The sequence below is a fragment of the Coregonus lavaretus genome, assembly GCF_964263955.1.
Source record: "Coregonus lavaretus genome assembly, contig: HAP1_SCAFFOLD_1635, whole genome shotgun sequence".
In the NCBI taxonomy this organism is placed as follows: domain Eukaryota; kingdom Metazoa; phylum Chordata; class Actinopteri; order Salmoniformes; family Salmonidae; genus Coregonus; species Coregonus lavaretus.
This window is the reverse complement of record NW_028160209.1, coordinates 1-27,500: the sequence shown is the minus strand read 5'-3', so window position 1 is coordinate 27,500 and position 27,500 is coordinate 1. Positions and strand designations below refer to the sequence as shown.

The window sequence follows — 27,500 nt, the reverse complement described above, 5'->3', positions numbered from 1 at the left end:
TAAACACACACTAGTCCCTCTGAAGATAGGCCCAGTCATTAACACACTAACGCTTAATTCATGTCCAGTCCTGACCCTTTAACCTCAGTCACATGGTATTCTCCATCTCCTGACACTGTGTACTCCCTGTTTAGGGCCAAATAGCACCCTAGTTTGCTCTGTTTTTTTGTTAATTCTTTCCAATGTGTCAAGTAATTATATTTTTTGTTTTCTCATGATTTGGTTGGGTCTAATTGTGTTGCTGTCCTGGGGCTCTGTGGGGTCTGTTTGTGTTTATGAACAGAGCCCCAGGACCAGCTTACTTAGGGGACTCTTCTCCAAGTTCATCTCTCTGTAGATTATAGCTTTGTTATGGAAGGTTTGGGAATCGCTTCCTTTTAGGTGGTTATAGAATTTAACGGCTCTTTTCTGGATTTTGATAATTAGTGGGTATCGGCCTAATTCTGCTCTGCATGCATTATTTGGTGTTTTACGTTGTACACGGAGGATGTTTTTGCAGAATTCTGCATGTAGAGTCTCAATTTGGTGTTTGTCCCATTTTGTGCATTTTTGGTTGGTGAGTGGACCCCAGACATCACAACCATAAAGGGCAATGGGTTCTATAACTGATTCAAGTATTTTTAGCCAGATCCTAATTGGTATGTCAAATTTTATGTTCCTTTTGATGGCAGTTACCCTGTGGCACTGATGTTTATGCCGAGGTATGTATAGTTTTTTGTGTGCTCTAGGGCAACAGTGTCTATATGGAATTTTGTATTTGAGGTCCTGGCAACTGGACCTTTTTTGGAACACCATTATATTTGTCTTACTGAGATTTACTGTCAAGGCCCAGGTCTGACAGAATCTGTGCAGAAGATCTAGGTGCTGCTGTAGGCCCTCCTTGGTTGGGGACAAAAGCACCAGATCATCAGCAAACAGTAGACATTTGACTTCAGATTCTAGTAGGGTGAGGCCGGGTGCTGCAGACTGTTCTAGTGCCCTTGCCAATTCGTTGATATATATGTTGAAGAGGGTGGGGCTTAATCTGCATCCCTGTCTCACTCCACAGTCCTGTGGAAAGAAATGTGTGTGTTTTTTGCTAATTTTAACCACACACTTGTTTGTGTACATGGATTTTATAATGTTGTATGTTTTTCCCCAACCCCACTTTCCATCAATTTGTATAGCAGACCCTCATGCCAAATTGAGTCAAAAGCTTTTTTGAACTCAACAAAGCATGAGAAGACATTGCCTTTGTTTTGGTTTGTTTGTTTGTCAATTAGGGTGTGTAGGGTATATACGTGGTCTGTCGTACGGTAATTTGGTAAAACGCGAATTTGACATTTGCTCAGTATATTGTTTACACTGAGGAAATGTGAGTCTGCTGTTAATGATAATGCAGAGGATTTTCCCAAGGTTGCTGTTGACGCATATCCCACTGTAGTTATTGGGGTCAAATTTGTCTCCACTTTTGTGGATTGGGTTGATCAGTCCTTGGTTCCAACTATTGGGGAAGATGCCAGAGCTAAGGATGATGTTAAAGAGTTTAAGTATAGCCAACTGGAATTTGTGGTCTGTATATTTTATCATTTCATTTAGGATACCATCAACACCACAGTTGGAGGGTTTGTATTTTGTCCTGTAGTTCATTCAATGTAATTTGAGAATCCAGTGGGTTCTGGTAGTCTTTCATAGCTGATTCTAAGATTTGCATTTGATCATGTATATGTCGTAGCCGGCCGCGACCAGGAGACCCATGGGGTGGCGCACAATTGGCCCAGCGTCGTCCAGGGTAGGGTAAGGAATGGCCGGCAGGGATGTAGCTCGGTTGGTAGAGCATGGCGTTTGCAATGCCAGGGTTGTGGGTTCGATTCCCACGGGGGGCCAGTATGAAAAAATACAAATAACAAATAATAATGTACTAAATGACTATAATGTAAAAAATATGGTAGTCTTTAATAGTTGATTCTAAGATTTGTATTTGATCATGTATATGTTTTTGATGTTTGTTCTTTGTTATAGGGCCAAAAAGATTGGAGAAGTGGTTTATCCATACATCTCAGTTTTGGATAGATAACGCTTCTTGTTGTTCCTTGTTTAGTGTTTTCCAATTTTCCCAGAAGTGGTTAGAGTCTATGGATTCTTCAATTACATTGAGCTGATTTCTGACGTGTTGTTCCTTCTTTTTCCGTAGTGTATTTCTGTATTGTTTTAGTGATTCAATATAGTGAAGGCGTAGGCTCAGGTTTTCTGGGTCTCTATGTTTTTGGTTGGATAGGTTTCTCAATTTCTTTCTTAGATTTTTGCATTCTTCATCAAACCATTTGTCATTGTTGTTAATTTTCTTAGGTTGTCTGCTTGAAAGTTTTAGATTTGATAGGGAAGCTGAGGTCAAATATACTTTTTAGGTTTTCTACTGCCAAGTTTACACCTTCACTATTACAGTGAAATAATTTGTCCAGGAAGTTGTCTAAAAGGGATTGAATTTGTTGTTGCCTAATAGTTTTTTGGTAGGTTTCCACACTACTTTCCTTCCATCTATAGCATGCAGTTCCTTTGGCTTTGATGCCTCATGATTGAGTATTGCTCTGTTCAAGTAGATTGTGATTTTGCTGTGGTCTGATAGGGGTGTCAGTGGGCTGACTTTGAACGCTCTGAGAGACTCTGGGTTGAGGTCAGTGATAAAGTAATCTACAGTACTACTGCCAAGAGATGAGCTATAGGTGTATCTACCGTAGGAGTCTCCTCGAAGCCTACCATTGACTATGTACATACCCAGCGTGCGACAGAGCTGCAGGAGTTGTGACTCGTTTTTGTTGGTTATGTTGTCGTAGTTGTGTGTAGGAGGAGCAAATGCTGTCACCACCAGGTAGGTGTGCTGAGGGTGTCAGATTATTTTCCAGTTCTGGCATTTAGGTCGCCACAGACTAGTACATGTCCCTGGGTCTGGAAATGATTGATTTCCCCCTCCAGGATGGAGAAGCTGTCTTCATTAAAGTATGGGGATTCTAGTGGGGGGATATAGGTAGCACACAGGAGGACATTTTTCTCTGTTGTGATCATTTCCTTTTGAATTTCTAGCCAAATGTAAAATGTTCCTGTTTCGATTAATTTAATCAAGTGAGATAGGTTTGCTCTATACCAAATTAGCATACCCCCTGAGTCTCTTCCCTGTTTCACACCTGGTAGTTTGGTGGATGGGACTACCAGCTCTCTGTAACCTAGAGGGCAACCTGTGGGTCAATCTCCTCTATACCATGTCTATTGTAGGATGACAATGTCTGTATTTCTGGTTTCTTAGGTGAAATCCAGATTCCTGCTCTTTATGCCAAAGGCAGATGACCTCAGGCCTTGGATATTCCAGGATGAGATAGTGAAGGCTTTGTGTTCCATAAAGTGTCCAATGTTGTTAGTCGTGTGGTTTGGCCTCAGACCAGTAAGTGTGAGCAGAGCCTGCTGAGCATCTGGTACATGCCATTGGCTTGGGCAAGTGTAAGAGTGGGGGTTGGGCCTGTTTGCCTGCTCACGGCCTGGGCGTATGTGTGACTTTCATGTTGAGGCCCTCTTTGTGGGAGTGGGGGGCATGGGGTGGGTAGGAGGGGCATAAGTCTGATCTGAGGGGGCCTATATGGGGTGTGGGCATGGTTGGTTTGGGGGGTGTTGATTGGTTGGGGTGGGGGTGTGGATTTGGCTGGTGGTGCTGTGGTCTGGATGTAGGTCCTCTCGGCGGGGGTCCTCTATATGTAGGTCTGGGGGAGGGGGGAGGTTCCCGCAGGTCTGGGAGAGTGTCTCGCTGGTCTGGGAGTGTGTCTCGCTGGTCTGGGAGAGTGTCTCACTGGTCTGGGAGGGTGACTCACTGGTCTGGGAGAGTGTCTCGCTGGTCCGGGAGAGTGTCTCGCTGGTCTGAGGGTGTCTCACTGGTCTGGGAGAGTGTCTCGCTGGTCTGGGAGAGTGTCTCGCTGGTCTGGGAGAGTGTCTTGCTGGTCTGGGAGAGTGTCTCGCTGGTCTGGGCAGGGTGTCTCGCTGGTCTGGGCGGGGTGTCTCGCTGGTCTGGGAGAGTGTCTCGCTGGTCTGGGAGAGTGTCTCGCTGGTCTGGGCGGGGTGTCTCGCTGGTCTGGGCGGGGTGTCTCGCTGGTCTGGGAGAGTGTATCGCTGGTCTGGGAGAGTGTCTCGCTGGTCTGGGAGAGTGTCTTGCTGGTCTGGGAGAGTGTCTCGCTGGTCTGGGAGAGTGTATCGCTGGTCTGGATGGGGTGTCTCGCTGGTCTGGGAGAGTGTCTCGCTGGTCCGGGAGAGTGTCTCGCTGGTCTGGGAGAGTGCCTCGCTGGTCTGGGCGGGGTGTCTCGCTGGTCTGGGCGGGGTGTCTCGCTGGTCTGGGCGGGGTGTCTCGCTGGTCTGGGCGGGGTGTCTCGCTGGTCTGGGCGGGGTTTCTCGCTGGTCTGGGAGAGTGTCTCGCAGGTCTGGGCGGGGTGTCTCGCTGGTCTGGGAGGGTGTCTCGCTGGTCTTTTGAGACTTTGTGTTTGGGAAAAAGTTTATTTTCTTCTATGTATTTCCCGTTTGAGTCCATAAGGAGTACAATCTGTTCTCTCACTCTCTCTGTCTCTCTTCTCTCCTCTCTCTCTCTCTCTCCGCATGCTGGGAGTGTTTGGTGCGTGCTGGGAATTGTTTGAGTGAGTGCTAAGTGCGAGTGTTGTGTAGAGTTAGATATCCTGGGTTTTCCTTTTCTTGGTGATATCCTTTTTTCTTCTATGCATGATTAAGGTTATTATTTCTATTTTTTTGTTGTGGTAGAATTAAGTATATTGTTTTTCGTGTCGAAATTACCCTGATTTTGGTGGGGATGGCGGCCCGAATCGGGACGCCGTCCCTGTCACTTCGGCACGGCTTTAGGTGTGTTACTGAAGCTACTGTCACGGTGGAAGAGGTTCTGGTCACCGTAGGAGAGAAGGTAGGATATGAGAATGTTGCTTATGCGTCACGGATGAATAAAGCGGTGGTGGTATTTCTTAAAGAAGAGCGCCTTGTTGATCGTATGGTTGAGCATGGCATACTTCTTAAAGGAATGTTTATTCAAGTTACGCCGCTTTTTTCTCCGTCAACAAGGGTAACGATTTCAAATGTACCACCGTTTGTTCCAAATGAGCTATTGGAGCGCGAGTTATTGCGCTTTGGGAAGTTTGCAAGTTCAATTAAGGTTGTCCCATTGGGTTGCAAACACCCGGCGTTGAAACAGGTAATGTCGTTTCGGCGACAGGTGTTTATGTTTTTGGACTCACCGGAGCAGACTTTGGAGTTATCGTTTAAAGTCAAGTATGACAATAGATTGTATATGGCTTATGCTAGTACAGGTAGTCAACGGTGTTTTGAGTGTGGGGATGTTGGTCATAAGCGACATGCTTGCCCGAAAAGGGAGAAGGCAGAGGGAGGGGCGCAGGTGGTCCTCGTAACGCCTGGGCCCACTGATGTAGGAAGAGGTGGGCTGACAGTGGTAGAGCAGCCACACGCATCTGTTGCTGAGGAACAAGTTGTCCGTGTTGAGGGCACAGAGGTGCAACTTGTACCAGAGGGAAATGTTATGCAGCGGAAATGTTTTGTTGTAGAAGGTAAGGATGGATCTGAAGGGCCATTTCCTCAGACTGGTGAGGAGATGCCCACTATGAGTGCTGGGGTACAGGGGGGGCTAGTCTCCCAGGTAGTGGAGGAGATGCCCACTATGAGTGCTGGGGTACAGGGGGGGCTAGTCTCCCAGGTAGTGGAGGAGATGCCCACTACGAGTAATGGGGTTCAGGTGGGGCTAGTCTCCCAGGTAGTGGAGGAGATACCCACTACGAGTAATGGGGTTCAGGTGGGGCTAGTCTCCCAGGTAGTGGAGGAGATGCCCACTACGAGTAATGGGGTTCAGGTGGGGCTAGTCTCCCAGGTAGTGGAGGAGATGCCTGGTACGAGTGATGGGGTGCAAGTGGGGAGTGTTGAAAGGGATGTGGTAGAGGGGAGTCAGTGGTCTGTGGCCTCAGTTGAGGAGGATCAGGAGAAGGATATGGATATGGATATCTCTCTTGATACGGTATCAGCTGGTGAGGACTCAATTTACGATCTAGAGGAGGTAAATGGGTTTCTGGATCAGACTTTTGGGAAATCTGTCAAATTGGCAGATTATTTTGATGTTGATAAGTTTGTGAGGTCAGCTGTGATGTTACAGAAGACGGTGGGGTTAGACCAGTTGAGTGAGAAGAAGCGGTTTCGCTTGAGGAAATGTGTTACTGCTGTTGCAGCAGCAAAAGGTGGTGGGAAACGTGGTCAGGTTAAGAGAAAATGTAAATAATGATGATGATTATGCCTCATAGGGTGTTCTATTCTCTTTGTCTGGTTTCTCTGTGGTATCTTCTGCTTTTCCTTTTTCTTTTCTATATGGAGGTACTAAGGGTAGGTTCTCTCAATATTAATGGAGGAAGGGACAGGAATAAGAGGGCTTGGGTATTAGAAGTAATAAAACAGAAAAGGCTTAATGTAGTTTTCCTACAGGAGACACATAGTGATGAGGAAAATGCGGCTGACTGGGGTATGTGGTGGGAGGGGCAGCATATACTCAGTCATGGTACTAATTTCAGTGCTGGGGTGGCAATCTTGTTTTCTTCAGGCTTAGGGGTGACTGTGGTATCTACAACAGAGATTGTCAAGGGTCGGGTTTTATTGGTCAAGGTGGATGTTATGGTTTTTTTTTTTTTTTTTTTGAATGTTTATGCTCCTAATGAGGGTACAGAGCGTATTGCTGGTTTTGATAAAATAAAGGAAACCTTAAGACAGTGTGACCAAGAGGGGTGTATGGTTTTAGGGGGGGACTGGAACTGTACAGTGGATTTTACTGTTGATCGCACCGCTGAAGAACCTCACCTGCGGTCAGCAATTTGTCTGTCTGGTCTATTAACTGAGTTTGAGCTTTCTGATGTGTGGAGAGTAAGGAATGCAAAAGTTAGGCAGTACACATGGCTAAAAGTTAATGAAGGTCATGTCAGTGCAGCAAGGTTAGACAGGTTGTATGTATCTGAGCAATACTGTAGTAGGGTTGGAAGGTGTGACATCACTCCTGTGGGTTTCTCTGATCACCATATTGTCACTGTTGATATTCACTTGTCCTGTCCACGAAGGTCATCATCTTATTGGTATTTTAATGTTAAATTGTTACATGATGTCATGTTTTGTGAAAGGTTTTTGTTGTTTTGGGAAAAATGGAGGGTTACAAAAGGGAATTTTGAGTCCTTGAGACAATGGTGGGAGGTTGGGAAGGCCCAAATACGATTATTTTGTCAACAGTATACTGCTCTGTCTCGAATTGAAGTTAAAGAGACTATCAGGGCCCTTGAACAGAACATTAAATCTATTGAATTGAAGTTGCTCACTCAGAATGACCCCGGACTAGTCATGAACTTACAGGACAAGAAACATGAATTGAGGTCGTTTCTGCATGAAAGAGTGAAGGGTGCCTTGATTAGGTCTCGTTTCGCTTCCCTCAAGGATATGGATGCTCCTAGTGCTTTTTTTTTTAACCTAGGACAGTCGACATTGCAACGTAAACAGATGGTCTGCCTTCGTCTCCCTGATGGGAAGGTGACCACGGATGACAGTGAAATGCGTCAACATGCCGTGGATTTCTATTCTGCCCTCTATAAGGCGGAGGATTGTGACTCTCTGTGTACTGAACAGTTGTTACACGGTCTTCCTCAATTGGGACCTGAGCAAAGAGTCGCATTGGACTCTGACATTACACTGCAAGAGCTGTCCACAGCAGTTATGCAGCTCTCAAAAGGCCGAGCCCCTGGCATTGATGGTTTACCATCTGAGTTTTATAAGCACGTTTGGGGGTCTATTGGGGAGGATTTTTATGAAGTGGTGTGTGAATCTTTTCATGAGGGCTCTCTTCCTGTATCTTGTCAACGTGCAGTACTTTCACTGTTGCCAAAAAAGGGGGATTTGGCTCTCATAAAAAATTGGAGACCTGTTGCTTTGCTGTGTGCAGAATATAAAATTGTTTCTAAATGTCTCTCAAACAGGTTGAAAGAGTATCTGGGATTGTTGGTCCACAAGGACCAGTCCTACTGTGTACCTGATCGCTCTATTGTTGACAACTTGTTTCTGATAAGAGATGTTTTGGACATTTGTAAACTGTCTGATGTAAATGTGGGTTTACTTTCTTTGGATCAGGAGAAGGCTTTTGATCGTGTGGACCACCAGTACTTGTTTAAAACAATGAAAGCCTTTGGGTTTGGGGATGTTTTTTTGTCTTGGATGAATTTACTGTATGCTGGGGCCTCGTGTATGGTGAAGGTGGGGGGTGGTTTGAGTTGTCCCATCCCTGTCCAAAGGGGCATCAGGCAGGGATGCCCAATTTCAGGGCAGTTATACAGTCTGGCGATTGAACCAATGCTTTGTTTTTTAAGAGCGAAGCTTACTGGTTTCTCTGTGCCAGGTGTAATGAAGGGTCCCACGATAGCACTGTCTGCGTATGCAGATGACGTGACAGTTTTTATTACAGGGGGTGAGGATGTTAAGGTTCTCTCAGACGCCTTAAAGGTGGTATTCAGAGGCTGTTGTGTTCAGTTACTGTGGAGGAGGAATTGGAGTTGTGTTTTTAATTGATGTGTAAATATGGTTTTGTATGAGTATTTGTGTGGTGGCCTCCTCAGCTAGAGTCAATTGGGGAAAGAGTGAAGCGCTGTGGGCAGGCCAGCTTCAGATGGGGTCCGCTCCACGGTTACCAGGGGGGCTTCAGTGGGGCAGAGATGGGATGAAGACTTTGGGGGTTTTTCTAGGCTCCGATGTCTTTCAGAAAAAGAACTGGGAGGGTGTAGTGGAGAAAGTGTGTGCCAGACTGTCAAGATGGAAATGGGTGCTGCCCCAGCTGTCTTATAGGGGAAGGGTACTGGTAGCTAATAACCTAGCTGCCTCTACCCTGTGGCACAGACTAATGATTTTACAGCCACCAAAGGGTCTGATACAAGAGCTTCAGAGGACCCTTGTCAACTTCTTCTGGTCTGGACAACATTGGATTAAAGCTTCAGCCCTGTACCTGCCACTGCACGAGGGTGGGCAAGGCCTGGTGGACATTTCTTCCAGGATCATGGCTTTCCGGCTTCAAGCAGCCCAGAGACTGTTGTACAGTGACGGTTCTAGCTGGGTTGACACAGCCTACGCATTGATGAGGAGAGCGGGCTGTTTGGGCTTAGACAAGCACCTTTTCCTCTTAAAGCTGGAGGGGGGCGAGTTGCCTGGCCTGACTCCATTTTATGAGTCTGTTATGCAGGCTTGGAGAGTTCTGGTCAAGTCCCGTAAGGCCTGCACGCCACCAGGGATGTGGCTTTTTGAAGAACCTCTTTTTCACAACACTGCCATCCAGTCCCGTGTTCTGGGTTCAGCTAGCCTACGTTCATGCCTGTTAGGCGTGGGGTGTACTAAGCTGGGTCATCTGATGTGGAACAGGAATAGGTCGTTGGAGGAGCTGGGAGAAAGAGCGGGGATCCGATCGTCTCGCCTACTGAGGAAGGTCGTCGCTGAGGTCTGTGATTCCTTGTCAGTACTTCATCTGCAGTATGTGACTGACACTTCCAATTCTGATCGGTGGAAGGAGGGTCTGGATTATGTGTTCCCTGCACTGATTGTTAGTGCTGCGGCGGGGGCATTCGAGGAGGACGTGGGGATGCTGCTTTCCTTCGATACCCCGGAGCTGGGGGAGTTCAAGGAGGTGGGAAAGAAGGCCATGTACAGAATATGTGTAAAGGTGTCCCATGCCTCTTCCCTGGAAGGGGTAAAATCGACGAGGTGGGCGGGTGTGCTTGGTCCAGGTGCCTCCCCAAAAGGCTGTTGGCGAACATTATACAAACTGCCTATTGATGAGGACAGCTGACCTCCAATGGAGGATAATACATGGAGCCATAGCCACCAACATGTATCTGGTACACCTGGATCCTCCTGTTGGGGAGGGGTGTCCATTCTGTGCTGAGTCTGAAACTCTGGCACATCTATTCTTACAGTGACCCAGGTTGGTCGGGATGATTGACCTGATCACTAATTGGTTCTCAGCTCTGGGAGAGGTTTTCTCTTCCCAACTGTATATATTTGGGCCAAAGTACAGGTTTAGTCAGAAAGGTGTAGTTGTGTTGCTTAATTTTGTGTTAGGGGCAGCAAAATTAGCCATATGGAAGACCCGAAAGAACAGTATTCGGGGACAGGGGTCTGTGGATGTGGTGGGAATGCTGGAGGGAATGTTGGCAGCAAGACTAAGGGTTGAGTTTGCCTATTATAAACTTGTCAACAATATTGATCTTTTTATGAGTATATGGGGTATTCAGAGGCTGTTGTGTTCAGTTACTGTGGAGGAGGAATTGGAGTTGTGTTTTTAATTGATGTGTAAATATGGTTTTGTATGAGTATTTGTGTGGTGGGCTCCCAGACCCAATAAAGATTATTTCAAACTCAACTCTCTCTCTCTCTCTCTCTCTCTCTCTCTCTCTCTCTCTCTCTCTCTCTCTCTCTCTCTCTCTCTCTCTCTCTCTCTCTCTCTCTCTCTCTCTCTCTCTCTTTTGTTCTCTCTCTCTCTCTTGTTCTCTCTCGTTCTCTCTCTGTTCTCTCTCTCTCTCTCTCTCGTTCTCTCTCTTGTTCTCTCTCTCGTTCTCTCTCTCTCTCTCGTTCTCTCTCTCTCTCGTTCTTTTCTCTGTTCTCTCTCTCTTTCTCTCTCTCTACTCTCTCTCTCTCTCTCTCTCTTGTTCTCTCTATTGTTCTCTCTCTCTCTCTTGTTCTCTCTCTCTTGTTCTCTCTCGTTCTCTCTCGTTCTCTCTCTCTCTCTCTCTCTCTCTCTTATCTCTCTCTTGTTCTCTCTCTTGTTCTATCTCTCTCGTTCTCTCTCTCTCTCGTTCTCTCTCTCTCGTTCTCTCTCTCTCGTTCTCTCTCTCTTGTTCTCTCTCTTGCTCTCTCTCTTGTTCTCTCTCTCCCTTGTTCTCTCTCTTGTTCTCTCTCTCGTTCTCTCTCTCTCTTTCTCTCTCTCTTTTTTCTCTCTCTCGTTCTCTCTCTATCGTTCTCTCTCTCTCTTGTTCTCTCTCTCTCACTCTTTCTCTTGTTCTCTCTCTCTCGTTCTCTCTCTCTTGTTCTCTCTCTCTCTATCTCTCTCTCTCTCTCTCTCTCTCTCTCTCGTTCTCTCTCTCTCATTCTCTCTCTCTCTCACTCTTTCTCTTGTTCTCTCTCTCTCACTCTTTCTCTTGTTCTCTCTCTCTCTTGTTCTCTCTCTCTCGTTCTCTCTCTCTTGTTCTCTCTCTCTCTTGTTCTCTCTCTCTCTCTCTCTCTCTCTCTCTCTCTCTCTCTCTCTCTCTCTCTCTCTCTCTCTCTCTCTCTCGTTCTCTCATTCACTCTCTCTCTTGTTCTCTCTCTTTCTTGTTCTCTCTCTTTCTCTCTCTTGTGCTCTCTCTCTCTATTTCTCTTGTTCTCTCTCTCTCACTTGTTCTCTCTCTCTTGTTCTCTCTCTTGTTCTCTCTCGTTCTCTCTCGCTCTCTCTTGTTCTCTCTCTCGTTCTCTCTCTCTCTTTCTCTCTCTCGTTCTCACTCTCTCGTCCTCTCTCTTGTTCTCTCTCTCGTTCTCTCTCTCTCTTTCTCTCTCTCATTCTCTCTCACGTTCTCTTTCTCTTGTTCTCTCTCTCTTTCTCTCTCTTGTTCTCTCTCTCCCTTGTTCTCTCTCTTGTTCTCTCTCTCGTTCTCTCTCTCTCTTTCTCTCTCTCATTCTCGCTCTCGTTCTTTCTCTCTCGTTCTCTCTCTCATGTTCTCTCTCTCTCTCTTTCTCTTGTTCTCTCTCTCGTTCTCTCTCTCTTGTTCTCTCTCATTCTCTCTCTCTCTCTCTCTTGTTCTCTCTCTCTTGTTATCTCTCTCTCGTTCTCTCTCTCTCTCTCTCGCTCTCTTGTTCTCTCTCTCTCGTTTTCTCTCTCTCATTCTCTCTCTCTCTCTCTCATTCTCTCTCTCTTGTTCTCTCTCTCTCTCTCTCTCTCGTTTCTCTCTCTCTCGCTCTCTCTCTCTCTCTCTCTCTCAATCTCTCTCTCTCTCTCTCTCTCTCTCTCTTTCTCTCTCTCTCTCTCTCTTCTCTATTCTCCCTCCCCAGCTCTAGAAGCCCCCCGGTACAGACACAACCCGACCAATCAGACAGTGAACGTCAGTGAGTCTCTCCTGATGGAGTGTGATGTAGTGGGAACTCCTTCACCACACCTCTCCTGGTTCAAAGACAACCAGCCCCTGCACCAAATGTCAGGTAGGTACCCACACACACACACACACACACACACACAAAGGCACACAGACACACGGAGGCATGAACACACACACCGTCTACGCCGTGCCATCTCCCACACCTGTGGCTAAAGTCATCAGCTTCCACAGTGTGTCTCTGAGGGGTTAGAGGTCGGGGGGGGGGGGGTGGGGGGGGGGGGGGGGGTTGGATTGAGTGACAGTCTGGCAGGAGTGCAGACAGCTGGGACATCACTTTGGAGACATTAAATAAATGAAATGTGGAAAGGAGTGATAGAGAGGTAGATGAAAGGGAGGGAGGGAGGGAGGGAGGGAGGGAGGGAGGGAGAGAGAGAGAGAGAGAGAGAGAGAGAGAGAGAGAGAGAGAGAGAGAGAGAGAGAGAGAGAGAGAGAGAGAGAGAGAGAGAGAGAGAGAGAGAGAGAGAGAGAGAGAGAGAGAGAGAGAGAGAGAGAGAGAGAGAGCGAGCGAGGGAGGGAGGATAGGCTGACATTAGGATCAATCTGAGTAGCTGTCAGGTTAGCAGACAAGACTAGTTGTGTGTGTGTGTGTGTGTGTGTTTGTGTGTGTGTTTGTCAGAGTGGTGTGTGTGTGCAAGCGCATGCCTACGTGTTTGTGTCAGTGATTGACAGCTGTGTGTGTGTGTGTGTGTGTGTGTGTCTGTGTGTGTGTGTGTGTGTGTGTGTCTGTGTGTGTCTGTGTGTGTGTGTGTGTGTGTGTGTGTGTGTGTGTGTCTGTGTGTGTAGGACTGCAGCTGCAGGACGCCAACAGGACGTTGAGTATCCAGCGTGTCAGTGAAGAGGACGCTGGTCTCTATACGTGCACCGCCTGTAATCAGAGAGGCTGCATACACTCCTCCGCTGCCGTCACAGTGCTGGGTGAGACAGGGACACACCTTCCTCTGGCTCCTCTTCCTCTCTGCTTCCCTTCCTCTGGCTCCTCTTCCTCTCTGCTTCCCTTCCTCTGGCTCCTCTTCCTCTCTGCTTCCCTTCCTCTGGCTCCTCTTCCTCTCTGCTTCCTTTCCTCTGGCTCCTCTTCCTCTCTGCTTCCTTTCCTCTGGCTCCAACAGCTTCCCTTCCTCTGGCTCCTCTTCCTCTCTGCTTCCTTTCCTCTGGCTCCTCTTCCTCTCTGCTTCCTTTCATCTGGCTCCAACAGCTTCCCTTCCTTCTTGATTCAAGTTATTATTCAGTGGGCTAGCTGGTGATAAATGATTCAAGTTATTATTCAGTGGGCTAGCTGGTGATAAATGATTCAGGTTATTATTCAGTGGGCTAGCTGGTGATAAATGATTCAGGTTATTATTCAGTGGGCTAGCTGGTGATAAATGATTCAGGTTATTATTCAGTGGGCTAGCTGCTGATAAATGATTCAGGTTATTATTCAGTGGGCTAGCTGGTGATAAATGATTCAAGTTATTATTCAGTGGGCTAGCTGGTGATAAATGATTCAGGTTATTATTCAGTGGGCTAGCTGGTGATAAATGATTCAGGTTATTATTCAGTGGGCTAGCTGGTGATAAATGATTCAGGTTATTATTCAGTGGGCTAGCTGCTGATACATGATTCAGGTTATTATTCAGTGGGCTAGCTGCTGATAAATGATTCAGGTTATTATTCAGTGGGCTAGCTGGTGATAAATGATTCAAGTTATTATTCAGTGGGCTAGCTGGTGATAAATGATTCAGGTTATTATTCAGTGGGCTAGCTGGTGATTAAATGATTCAGGTTATTATTCAGTGGGCTAGCTGGTGATAAATGATTCTGGTTATTATTCAGTGGGCTAGCTGGTGATTAAATGATTCAGGTTATTATTCAGTGGGCTAGCTGCTGATAAATGATTCAGGTTATTATTCAGTGGGCTAGCTGGTGATAAATGATTCAGGTTATTATTCAGTGGGCTAGCTGGTGATTAAATGATTCAGGTTATTATTCAGTGGGCTAGCTGGTGATAAATGATTCAAGTTATTATTCAGTGGGCTAGCTGGTGATAAATGATTCAGGTTATTATTCAGTGGGCTAGCTGGTGATAAATGATTCAGGTTATTATTCAGTGGGCTAGCTGGTGATTAAATGATTCAGGTTATTATTCAGTGGGCTAGCTGGTGATTAAATGATTCAGGTTATTATTCAGTGGGCTAGCTGGTGATAAATGATTCAGGTTATTATTCAGTGGGCTAGCTGGTGATAAATGATTCAGGTTATTATTCAGTGGGGTAGCTGGTGATGTCACGATCGTTTACGGACGAGAAGGACCAAGGCGCAGCGTGATATGCATTTATATTTATTAATGACTAAACACACGACAAAACAACAAACGAAACATGAAGTCCAAGGTAGACAAATAACATACCTCACACGGAACAAGATCCCACACCCCACTAGTGCCAACAGGCTACCTAAGTATAGTCCCCAATCAGAGACAACGAGCTACAGCTGCCTCTGATTGGGAACCACCCTGGCCAACATAGATCTAAACGATCTAGAAACTAACATAGACAAACCCAACACAGAAAATACACACCCTGACACAACCAATACAAGTCCCTAGAGTCAGGGCGTGACAGGTGATAAATGGTTCAGGTTATTATTCAGTGGGCTAGCTGGTGATAAATGATTCAAGTTATTATTCAGTGGGCTAGCTGGTGATAAATGATTCAAGTTATTATTCAGTGGGCTAGCTGCTGATAAATGATTCAGGTTATTATTCAGTGGGCTAGCTGGTGATTAAATGATTCAGGTTATTATTCAGTGGGCTAGCTGGTGATTAAATGATTCAGGTTATTATTCAGTGGGCTAGCTGGTGATAAATAATTCAGGTTATTATTCAGTGGGCTAGCTGGTGATTAAATGATTCAGGTTATTATTCAGTGGGCTAGCTGGTGATACATGATTCAGGTTATTATTCAGTGGGCTAGCTGGTGATAAATGATTCAAGTTATTATTCATTGGGCTAGCTGGTGATAAATGATTCAGGTTATTATTCAGTGGGCTAGCTGGTGATAAATGATTCAGGTTATTATTCAGTGGGCTAGCTGGTGATTAAATGATTCAGGTTATTATTCAGTGGGCTAGCTGGTGATTAAATGATTCAGGTTATTATTCAGTGGGCTAGCTGGTGATTAAATGATTCAGGTTATTATTCAGTTGGCTAGCTGGTGATAAATGATTCAGGTTATTATTCAGTGGGCTAGCTGGTGATAAATGATTGAATTAACTAAAGTGATATTTAACTGGTTGCTGCTGTCTGTGTCTTTAAACCCCATTACAGACAGTCTGTTGTTGTTTATCCCAGGTTCCAGTGACAGGGCTAATGTTGTTGTTGTTTATCCCACCAGGTTCCAGTGACAGGGCTAATGTTGTTGTTGTTTATCCCAGGTTACAGTGACAGGGCTAATGTTGTTGTTGTTTATCCCAGGTTCCAGTGACAGGGCTAATGTTGTTGTTGTTTATCCCAGGTTCCAGTGACAGGGCTAATGTTGTTGTTGTTTATCCCAGGTTTCTAGTGACAGGGCTAATGTTGTTGTTGTTTATCCCAGGTTACAGTGACAGGGCTAATGTTGTTGTTGTTTATCCCAGGTTTCTAGTGACAGGGCTAATGTTGTTGTTGTTTATCCCAGGTTCCAGTGACAGGGCTAATGTTGTTGTTGTTTATCCCAGGTTCCAGTGACAGGGCTAATGTTGTTGTTGTTTATCCCAGGTTTCTAGTGACAGGGCTAATGTTGTTGTTGTTTATCACACCAGGTTCCAGTGACAGGGCTAATATTGTTGTTGTTTATCCCACCAGGTTCCAGTGACAGGGCTAATATTGTTGTTGTTTATCCCACCAGGTTCCAGTGACAGGGCTAATGTTGTTGTTGTTTATCCCTCCAGGTTCCAGTGACAGGGCTAATATTGTTGTTGTTTATCCCAGGTTACAGTGACAGGGCTAATGTTGTTGCTGTTTATCCCAGGTTCCAGTGACAGGGCTAATATTGTTGTTGTTTATCCCGCCAGGTTCCAGTGACAGGGCTAATGTTGTTGTTGTTTATCCCAGGTTCCAGTGACAGGGCTAATGTTGTTGTTGTTTATCCCACCAGGTTCCAGTGACAGGGCTAATGTTGTTGTTGTTATCCCAGGTTCCAGTGACAGGGCTAATATTGTTGTTGTTTATCCCAGGTTCCAGTGACAGGGCTAATGTTGTTGTTGTTTATCCCTCCAGGTTCCAGTGACAGGGCTAATATTGTTGTTGTTTATCCCAGGTTACAGTGACAGGGCTAATGTTGTTGTTGTTTATCCCAGGTTACAGTGACAGGGCTAATGTTGTTGTTGTTTATCCCTCCAGGTTCCAGTGACAGGGCTAATGTTGTTGTTGTTTATCCCAGGTTACAGTGACAGGGCTAATGTTGTTGTTGTTTATCCCAGGTTACAGTGACAGGGCTAATGTTGTTGTTGTTTATCCCTCCAGGTTCCAGTGACAGGGCTAATGTTGTTGTTGTTTATCCCAGGTTACAGTGACAGGGCTAATGTTGTTGTTGTTTATCCCAGGTTACAGTGACAGGGCTAATGTTGTTGTTGTTTATCCCAGGTTACAGTGACAGGGCTAATGTTGTTGTTATTTATCCCACCAGGTTCCAGTGACAGGGCTAATGTTGTTGCTGTTTTTCCCAGGTTCCAGTGACAGGGCTAATATTGTTGTTGTTTATCCCACCAGGTTCCAGTGACAGGGCTAATGTTGTTGTTGTGTATCCCAGGTTCCAGTGACAGGGCTAACGTTGTTGTTGTTTATCCCAGGTTCCAGTGACAGGGCTAATGTTGTTGTTGTTTATCCCAGGTTCCAGTGACAGGTCTAATGTTGTTGTTGTTTATCCCACCAGGTTCCAGTGACAGGGCTAATATTGTTGTTGTTTATCCCACCAGGTTCCAGTGACAGGGCTAATATTTTTGTTGTTTATCCCACCAGGTTCCAGTGACAGGGCTAATGTTGTTGTTGTTTATCCCAGGTTACAGTGACAGGGCTAATGTTGTTGTTGTTTATCCCAGGTTCCAGTGACAGGGCTAATGTTGTTGTTGTTTATCCCAGGTTACAGTGACAGGGCTAATGTTGTTGTTGTTTATCCCACCAGGTTCCAGTGACAGGGCTAATGTTGTTGTTGTTTATCCCAGGTTCCAGTGACAGGGCTAATGTTGTTGTTGTTTATCCCTCCAGGTTCCAGTGACAGGGTTTATGTTGTTGTTGTTTATCCCAGGTTCCAGTGACAGGGCTAATGTTGTTGTTGTTTATCCCAGGTTACAGTGACAGGGCTAATGTTGTTGTTGTTTATCCCAGGTTACAGTGACAGGGCTAATGTTGTTGTTGTTTATCCCTCCAGGTTCCAGTGACAGGGCTAATGTTGTTGTTGTTTTTCCCAAGTTCCAGTGACAGGGCTAATATTGTTGTTGTTTATCCCACCAGGTTCCAGTGACAGGGCTAATGTTGTTGTTGTTTATCCCAGGTTCCAGTGACAGGGCTAATGTTGTTGTTGTTTATCCCAGGTTCCAGTGACAGGGCTAATATTGTTGTTGTTTATCCCACCAGGTTCCAGTGACAGGGCTAATGTTGTTGTTGTTTATCTCACCAGGTTCCAGTGACAGGGCTAATGTTGTTGTTGTTTATCCCAGGTTCCAGTGACAGGTCTAATGTTGTTGTTGTTTATCCCAGGTTACAGTGACAGGGCTAATGTTGTTGTTGTTTATCCCACCAGGTTGCAGTGACAGGGCTAATGTTGTTGTTGTTTATCCCTCCAGGTTCCAGTGACAGGGTTAATGTTGTTGTTGTTTATCCCAGGTTCCAGTGACAGGGCTAATGTTGTTGTTGTTTATCCCAGGTTACAGTGACAGGGCTAATGTTGTTGTTGTTTATCCCAGGTTCCAGTGACAGGGCTAATGTTGTTGTTGTTTATCCCAGGTTACAGTGACAGGGCTAATATTGTTGTTGTTTATCCCTCCAGGTTCCAGTGACAGGGCTAATGTTGTTGTTGTTTATCCCAGGTTCCAGTGACAGGGCTAATGTTGTTGTTGTTTATCCCACCAGGTTCCAGTGACAGGGCTAATGTTGTTGTTGTTTATCCTAGGTTCCAGTGACAGGGCTAATGTTGTTGTTGTTTATCCCACCAGGTTCCAGTGACAGGGCTAATGTTGTTGTTGTTTATCCCACCAGGTTCCAGTGACAGGGCTAATGTTGTTGTTGTTTATCCCTCCAGGTTCCAGTGACAGGGCTAATGTTGTTGTTGTTTATCCCAGGTTCCAGTGACAGGGCTAATGTTGTTGTTGTTTATCCCAGGTTCCAGTGACAGGGCTAATGTTGTTGTTGTTTATCCCAGGTTCCAGTGACAGGGCTAATGTTGTTGTTGTTTATCCCAGGTTCCAGTGACAGGGCTAATGTTGTTGTTGTTTATCCCACCAGGTTCCAGTGACAGGGCTAATGTTGTTGTTGTTTATCCCTCCAGGTTCCAGTGACAGGGCTAATGTTGTTGTTGTTTATCCCAGGTTCCAGTGACAGGGCTAATGTTGTTGTTTTTTATCCCAGGTTCCAGTGACAGGGCTAATGTTGTTGTTGTTTATCCCAGGTTCCAGTGACAGGGCTAATGTTGTTGTTGTTTATCCCAGGTTCCAGTGACAGGGCTAATGTTGTTGTATTTTTTCCCAGGTTCCAGTGATAGGCCTAATGTTGTTGTTGTTTATCCCAGGTTCCAGTGAATGGGCTAATGTTGTTGTTGTTTATCCCAGGTTCCAGTGACAGGGCTAATGTTGTTGTTGTTTATCCCAGGTTACAGTGACAGGGCTAATGTTGTTGTTGTTTATCCCAGGTTCCAGTGACAGGGCTAATGTTGTTGTTGTTTATCCCACCAGGTTCCAGTGACAGGGGTAATGTTGTTGTTGTTTATCCCACCAGGTTCCAGTGACAGGGCTAATGTTGTTGTTGTTTATCCCACCAGGTTCCAGTGACAGGGCTAATGTTGTTGTTGTTTATCCCAGGTTCCAGTGACAGGGCTAATGTTGTTGTTGTTTATCCCAGGTTACAGTGACAGGGCTAATGTTGTTGTTGTTTATCCCAGGTTACAGTGACAGGGCTAATGTTGTTGTTGTTTATCCCAGGTTCCAGTGACAGGGCTAATGTTGTTGTTGTTTATCCCAGGTTCCAGTGACAGGGCTAATGTTGTTGTTGTTTATCCCTCCAAGTTCCAGTGACAGGGCTAATGTTGTTGTTGTTTATCCCTCCAGGTTCCAGTGATAGGGCTAATGTTGTTGTTGTTTATCCCAGGTTCCAGTGACAGGGCTAATGTTGTTGTTGTTTATCCCACCAGGTTCCAGTGACAGGGCTAACGTTGTTGTTGTTGATCCCAGGTTCCAGTGACAGGGCTAATGTTGTTGTTGTTTTTCCCAGGTTCCAGTGACAGGGCTAATATTGTTGTTGTTTATCCCACCAGGTTCCAGTGACAGGGCTAATGTTGTTGTTGTTTATCCCACCAGGTTCCAGTGACAGGGCTAATGTTGTTGTTGTTTATCCCAGGTTCCAGTGACAGGGCTAATGTTGTTGTTGTTTATCCCAGGTTCCAGTGACATGGCTAATGTTGTTGTTGTTTATCCCTCCAGGTTACAGTGACAGGGCTAATGCTTTTGTTGTTTATCTCTCCAGGTTACAGTGACAGGGCTAATGTTGTTGTTGTTTATCCCACCAGGTTCCAGTGACAGGGCTAATGTTGTTGTTGTTTATCCCAGGTTCCAGTGACAGGGCTAATGTTGTTGTTGTTTTTCCCAGGTTCCAGTGACAGGGCTAATATTGTTGTTGTTTATCCCAGGTTCCAATGCCAGGGCTAATGTTGTTGTTGTTTATCCCTCCAGGTTCCAGTGACAGGGCTAATGTTGTTGTTGTTTATCCCACCAGGTTCCAGTGACAGGGCTAATATTGTTGTTGTTTATCCCAGGTTCCAGTGACAGGGCTAATGTTGTTGTTGTTTCTCCCACCAGGTTCCAGTGACAGGGCTAATGTTGTTGTTGTTTATCCCAGGTTCCAGTGACAGGGCTAATGTTGTTGTTGTTTATCCCAGGTTCCAGTGACAGGGCTAATGTTGTTGTTGTTTATCCCAGGTTCCAGTGACAGGGCTAATGTTGTTGTTGTTTATCCCACCAGGTTCCAGTGACAGGGCTAATGTTGTTGTTGTTTATCCCAGGTTCCAGTGACAGGGCTAATGTTGTTGTTGTTGTTTATCCCAGGTTACAGTGACAGGGCTAATGTTGTTGTTGTTTATCCCAGGTTACAGTGACAGGGCTAATGTTGTTGTTGTTTATCCCAGATTCCAGTGACAGGGCTAATATTGTTGTTGTTTATCCCTCCAGGTTACAGTGACAGGTCTAATGTTGTTGTTGTTTATCCCAGGTTACAGTGACAGGGCTAATGTTGTTGTTGTTTATCCCACCAGGTTCCAGTGACAGGGCTAACGTTGTTGTTGTTTATCCCAGGTTACAGTGACAGGTCTAATGTTGTTGTTGTTTATCCCAGGTTCCAGTGACAGGGCTAATGTTGTTGTTGTTTATCCCAGGTTACAGTGACAGGGCTAATGTTGTTGTTGTTTATCCCACCAGGTTCCAGTGACAGGGCTAATGTTGTTGTTGTTTATCCCAGGTTCCAGTGACAGGGCTAATGTTGTTGTTGTTTATCCCAGGTTCCAGTGACAGGGCTAATGTTGTTGTTGTTTATCCCTCCAGGTTCCAGTGACAGGGCTAATGTTGTTGTTGTTTATCCCAGGTTCCAGTGACAGGGCTAATGTTGTTGTTGTTTTTCCCAGGTTCCAGTGACAGGGCTAATATTGTTGTTGTTTATCCCACCAGGTTCCAGTGACAGGGCTAATGTTGTTGTTGTTTATCCCACCAGGTTCCAGTGACAAGGCTAATGTTGTTGTTGTTTATCCCAGGTTACAGTGACAGGGCTAATGTTGTTGTTGTTGTTTATCCCAGGTTACAGTGACAGGGCTAATGTTGTTGTTGTTTATCCCAGGTTACAGTGACAGGGCTAATATTGTTGTTGTTTATCCCTCCAGGTTACAGTGACAGGTCTAATGTTGTTGTTGTTTATCCCAGGTTACAGTGACAGGGCTAATATTGTTGTTGTTTATCCCACCAGGTTCCAGTGACAGGGCTAATGTTGTTGTTGTTTATCCCACCAGGTTCCAGTGACAGGGCTAATGTTGTTGTTGTTTATCCCAGGTTACAGTGACAGGGCTAATGTTGTTGTTGTTGTTTATCCCAGGTTACAGTGACAGGGCTAATGTTGTTGTTGTTTATCCCAGGTTACAGTGACAGGGCTAATATTGTTGTTGTTTATCCCTCCAGGTTACAGTGACAGGTCTAATGTTGTTGTTGTTTATCCCAGGTTACAGTGACAGGGCTAATGTTGTTGTTGTTTATCCCACCAGGTTCCAGTGACAGGGCTAACGTTGTTGTTGTTTATCCCAGGTTACAGTGACAGGTCTAATGTTGTTGTTGTTTATCCCACCAGGTTCCAGTGACAGGGCTAACGTTGTTGTTGTTTATCCCTCCAGGTTACAGTGACAGGGCTAATGTTGTTGTTGTTTATCCCACCAGGTTCCAGTGACAGGGCTAATGTTGTTGTTGTTTATCCCAGGTTCCAGTGACAGGGCTAATGTTGTTGTTGTTTATCCCAGGTTCCAGTGACAGGGCTAATGTTGTTGTTGTTTATCCCTTCAGGTTCCAGTGACAGGGCTAATGTTGTTGTTGTTTATCCCAGGTTCCAGTGACAGGGCTAATGTTGTTGTTGTTTTTCCCAGGTTCCAGTGACAGGGCTAATATTGTTGTTGTTTATCCCACCAGGTTCCAATGACAGGGCTAATGTTGTTGTTGTTTATCCCACCAGGTTCCAGTGACAGGGCTAATGTTGTTGTTGTTTATCCCACCAGGTTCCAGTGACAGGGCTAATATTGTTGTTGTTTATCCCACCAGGTTCCAGTGACAGGGCTAATGTTGTTGTTGTTTATCCCAGGTTCCAGTGACAGGGCTAATGTTGTTGTTGTTTATCCCAGGTTCCAGTGACAGGGCTAATGTTGTTGTTGTTTATCCCAGGTTACAGTGACAGGGCTAATGTTGTTGTTGTTTATCCCAGGTTACAGTGACAGGGCTAATGTTGTTGTTGTTTATCCCTCCAGGTTACAGTGACAGGGCTAATGTTGTTGTTGTTTATCCCAGGTTCCAGTGACAGGGCTAATGTTGTTGTTGTTTATCCCTCCAGGTTACAGTGACAGGGCTAATGTTGTTGTTGTTTATCCCAGGTTCCAGTGACAGGGCTAATGTTGTTGTTGTTTATCCCAGGTTACAGTGACAGGGCTAATGTTGTTGTTGTTTTTCCCAGGTTCCAGTGACAGGGCTAATGTTGTTGTTGTTTTCCCAGGTTCCAGTGACAGGGCTAATGTTGTTGTTTTTTATCCCAGGTTCCAGTGACAGGGCTAATGTTGTTGTTGTTTATCCCAGGTTCCAGTTACAGGGCTAATGTTGTTGTTGTTTATCCCAGGTTACAGTGACAGGGCTAATGTTGTTGTTGTTTATCCCAGGTTCCAGTGACAGGGCTAATGTTGTTGTTGTTTTCCCAGGTTCCAGTGACAGGGCTAATGTTGTTGTTTTTTATCCCAGGTTCCAGTGACAGGGCTAATGTTGTTGTTGTTTATCCCAGGTTCCAGTGACAGGGCTAATGTTGTTGTTGTTTATCCCAGGTTCCAGTGACAGGGCTAATGTTGTTGTTGTTTATCCCAGGTTCCAGTGACAGGGCTAATGTTGTTGTTGTTTATCCCACCAGGTTCCAGTGACAGGGCTAATGTTGTTGTTGTTTATCCCAGGTTACAGTGACAGGGCTAATGTTGTTGTTGTTTATCCCAGGTTCCAGTGACAGGGCTAATGTTGTTGTTGTTTATCCCACCAGGTTCCAGTGACAGGGCTAATGTTGTTGTTGTTTATCCCAGGTTACAGTGACAGGGCTAATGTTGTTGTTGTTTATCCCAGGTTCCAGTGACAGGGCTAATGTTGTTGTTGTTTATCCCACCAGGTTCCAGTGACAGGGCTAATGTTGTTGTTGTTTATCCCAGGTTACAGTGACAGGGCTAATGTTGTTGTTGTTTATCCCAGGTTCCAGTGACAGGGCTAATGTTGTTGTTGTTTATCCCACCAGGTTCCAGTGACAGGGCTAATGTTGTTGTTGTTCATCCCAGGTTCCAGTGACAGGGCTAATGTTGTTGTTGTTTATCCCAGGTTCCAGTGACAGGGCTAACTTGGAGATCGTGATTCTGATCGGGACGGGTGTCATCGCTGTGTTCTTCTGGGCTCTACTCATCCTCATCTTCTGCAACGTCAAACGGGTCAGAACACGCACACGCACGCACACGCACGCACGCACGCAGGCACGCACGCACACACACACACACACACACACACACACACACACACACACACACACACACATGCTCTGTGAACTCACTATGCTTGTCTCTCTCTGTTCTAAGACATCATTGATCTTCTCCAATCAGAGTGACTGTGACACCGTGAACTCTGACCTGACCTCTCTAACGTCTCCCTCAGCTCTTTAGACACATGGCGAAAGGAGGCAAGGTGCAAATACCCAAAGTCTCTATGTGAAACATCAAAGTCAGCATGTCTACGAGCTAACTGATATCTGACTTTGATGTTAGAGATACGGAAACACAGCGTTCAATGTGGTATTTGCAGCAACAGTGTCCTGAGTCTTTCTCCCATAAGTAAACCAACCTTGCTAAAGTTATATGGACTCATTATGGACTTGTAGATGTTATTACTTGTCTTTTTTCATCTCTCCTAGCTAACTGGGTCTTTGCTGAACAACTATTCATATCTGATATTGTTTATTGACTCAATATCAATGTGTCCATGTTTCACTGAACCCCTCTCTCTCTCTCTCTCTCTCCCTCTCCCTCTCTCTCTCTCTCTCTCTCTCTCTCTCTCTCTCTCTCTCTCTCTCTCTCTCTCTCTCTCTCTCTCTCCAGGTGAACCCAGCAGACATAAAGACAGGCTATCTGTCCATCATAATGGACCCAGGGGAGGTTCCTCTGGATGAGCAGTGTGAATATCTCGCCTATGACTCCTCCCAGTGGGAGATATCTATGGACAAACTACGACTAGGTAAGGAAAGGAGGGAGAGAGAGAGAGAGAGAGAGAGAGAGAGAGAGAGAGAGAGAGAGAGAGAGAGAGAGAGAGAGAGAGAGAGAGAGAGAGAGAGAGAGAGAGAGACAGACAGAGAGAGAGAGAGACATAGAGAGACATAGAGAGAGAGAGAGAGACAGAGAGACAGAGAGAGAGAGAGAGACAGACAGACAGAGAGAGAGAGAGAGAGAGAGAGAGAGAGAGAGAGAGAGAGAGAGAGGATGTTGATTGGGTCTGGACCCCAGACTGCTACTGATGATGATGGTTTGGGTACCAGCCAATGGTAATGATGATGGTGTTTGATGCTGGTTCACACTCTGCTCAGTGATCTGCGACACGCACCGTCCCGAAGGGTAGCATCTGGCCCCCTCCAGAGTGATGGATGATAACCCTGTTGTTTGTCCCTGTGGCCATTGGAATTAGAATCCTATTACGTTCTAACTTCTTAATGTATACATTTACATTTTACTCATGAAATAAGCAGATGTTGCTGTCCGGAGGGACTTTAGGATTAGTGGCATTCTGATAAGGAACCAAAAGCAGCTAAATCAAAACGTCTTTACAATTAATCTTGTTTCTCTAACTCTCACCTCTCTCCCTCTCTCTAACTCTCACCTCTCTCCCTCTCTCTAACTCTCACCTCTCTCCCTCTCTCTAACTCTCACCTCTCTCTCTCCCTCTCTCTCTCACCTCTCTCCCTCTCTCTAACTCTCACCTCTCTCTCTCCCTCTCTCTCTCTCTCACCTCTCTCCCTCTCTCTAACTCTCACCTCTCTCTCTCTAACTCTCACCTCTCTCCCTCTCTCTAACTCTCATCTCTCTCTCACCTCTCTCCCTCTCTCTAACTCTCACCTCTCTCACTCTAACTCTCACCTCTCTCCCTCTCTCTAACTCTCACCTCTCTCTCTCTAACTCTCACCTCTCTCCCTCTCTCTAACTCTCATCTCTCTCTCACCTCTCTCCCTTTCTCTAACTCTCACCTCTCTCCCTCCCTCTCTCTCTCACCTCTCTCCCTCACAATCATTCTCTCGCTTATGCTTTCTCTCTCTACCTCCATTTCTCTCCCTCTCTCCCTCCCTCTCTCTCTCCCTCTATCTCTCCCTCCCCCTCTCAGGGAGGGTGTTGGGTCATGGTGCGTTTGGGAAGGTCATCGAGGCCTCCATCTATGGCATCAGCAAGAACAGCAGCCTGGACACTGTGGCGGTGAAGATGCTGAAAGGTGTGTGTGTGTTTGTGTGTTTGTTTTCACTGTTGATGTCCTCACTTATCAAAACAGGAACAACTGTGTAAAGGTCCCCAAACAGAGGTAGATAACTAAATAAGTAAATGTGTGTGTTATGCGTGTGTGTACTGACCTAGTCTCTCCCTGTCTCCTGTGTCCAGAGGGAGCGTGTGCCAGTGAGCACAAGGCTCTGATGTCAGAGCTGAAGATCCTGATCCACATTGGGAACCATCTTAACGTGGTCAACCTCCTGGGGGCATGCACCAAACCCAACGCCCCCCTCATGGTGGTGGTGGAGTACTGCAAGTATGGAAACCTGTCCAACTACCTGAGAGCCAAGAGAGAGTTCTTCCTACCTTACAGGGTAAGACCTAACCCTGACCTAAACCCTAACCCCTAACCTCTAACCTCTAACCCCTAACCTCTAACCCCTAACCCATAACCTGTCCAACTACCTGAGAGCCAAGAGAGAGTTCTCCCTACAGATAAGCTTTGTGAAACTCTGAGGTTGTTTCCATACACAGATTAAGCCTAGTTCATGCTCCATGGAGATTCACCACTGATAGTGATTCTTAGTCCAAGACTAGGCTTAATCTGTGTCCGGGAAACCAGTCCTGAGTCTTTAGTTTCAGAGACATTAGTTAGTGACTGACTCATGGAGTGTAATCTACTGATGTGTTCAGCGAACGGTTTTGGATTTCCGGTTATTGGGTCGTAACATACAGTAGTTCGGGATCAGGCCTTTGATATACCGTATGATTGACGTCATGTAACTGTTTTATCAGGGTGACACTAGAGACAATTACATACAGCATTTACAGATGGTTTTGTTCAATTGAAAAGAAAATCCTAGAGGTGTATGGAATGTGATGATGAGCGTTGAAGAGGCTTTTCTGTTGCAGGGCTGGTGATCTATTGTGGCACAAGGCTCTCTTCCTATGACACAACGGCTGTTGAAATACACTGAGTCCGGGATTCAATCCAATCGCGCTTTGTCCGCAATGCATGTTTTAAAGGCAGTGTCCCGCGTTCACTGAGACCACATTCATGGTAAACGCTGCATATGTCGTCTCGATCGGAAATGACCTTTTAAGTGGTTCGAAGTTAATGATGAAGTGCGATTGGATTAAATCCCGGCCTATGTGTATCCTCCCGAGTGGTGCAGTGATCTAAGGCACTGCATCGCAGTGCTAGCTGTGCCACTAGAGATCCTGGTTCGAATCCAGGCTCTGTCATAGCCGGCCGCGACCGGGAGACCCATGGGGCAGCGCACAATTGGCCCAGCGTCGTCCAGGGTAGGGGAGGGAATGGCCGGCAGGGGATGTAGCTCAGTTGGTAGAGCATGGCGTTTGCAACGCCAGGGTTGTGGGTTCGATTCCAGTATAAAAAAATAAAAATGTATGCGCTCACTAACTGTAAGTTGCTCTGGATAAGAGCATCTGCTAATTTACTAAAATGTAAACGTAGATGACAACCTGTGTGTGTTCCTCAGGACCGCTCCCCGAAGACTCAGAGCCAGGTGAGACGCATGATAGAGGCGGGACAAGTGGAGCAGAGAGCCCGCCTCCCACCTTCCTCCTCCTCCTCTATTGGCAGCCCCCAGAGTCAGTCATCCAGCAAGTCCAATCAGAAGAGCCACTCGCCTGCTGTGGAGAAGAGTGAGTAGTGTGAAATGCTGTATTAGCCAAATCCTAACTTCAGAATCCTAACTAAACAATGCCTTAATGTCAATGGGATTTTGCCCTTTTAAGTGCTGAAAGTTCAGTCTTGACCTTTTGACTGAAGAGCCTCAAGAATGTAGAATTAAGACAAGTTATAGCTGAGTTAAATCCTCCC

The 27,500-nt window shown here is 45.8% G+C and overlaps 1 protein-coding gene across 1 annotated transcript in view; it reads left to right on the top strand.

Moving 5' to 3' along the window:
• The window catches only part of LOC311122022 (vascular endothelial growth factor receptor 3-like), a gene marked incomplete at both ends in the record, with an annotated part of 90,899 nt that extends 63,577 nt beyond the window's left edge, over positions 1-27,322 (top strand). The window contains 7 exons of the mRNA XM_084196450.1: positions 12,109-12,255; positions 12,996-13,127; positions 23,520-23,626; positions 24,287-24,422; positions 25,557-25,661; positions 25,826-26,028; positions 27,157-27,322. Coding sequence (XP_084052576.1) covers positions 12,109-12,255; positions 12,996-13,127; positions 23,520-23,626; positions 24,287-24,422; positions 25,557-25,661; positions 25,826-26,028; positions 27,157-27,322 — 996 coding nt within the window. The remainder of the gene's footprint in view (positions 1-12,108; positions 12,256-12,995; positions 13,128-23,519; positions 23,627-24,286; positions 24,423-25,556; positions 25,662-25,825; positions 26,029-27,156) is intronic.
• Positions 27,323-27,500: the final 178 nt, after the last annotated feature.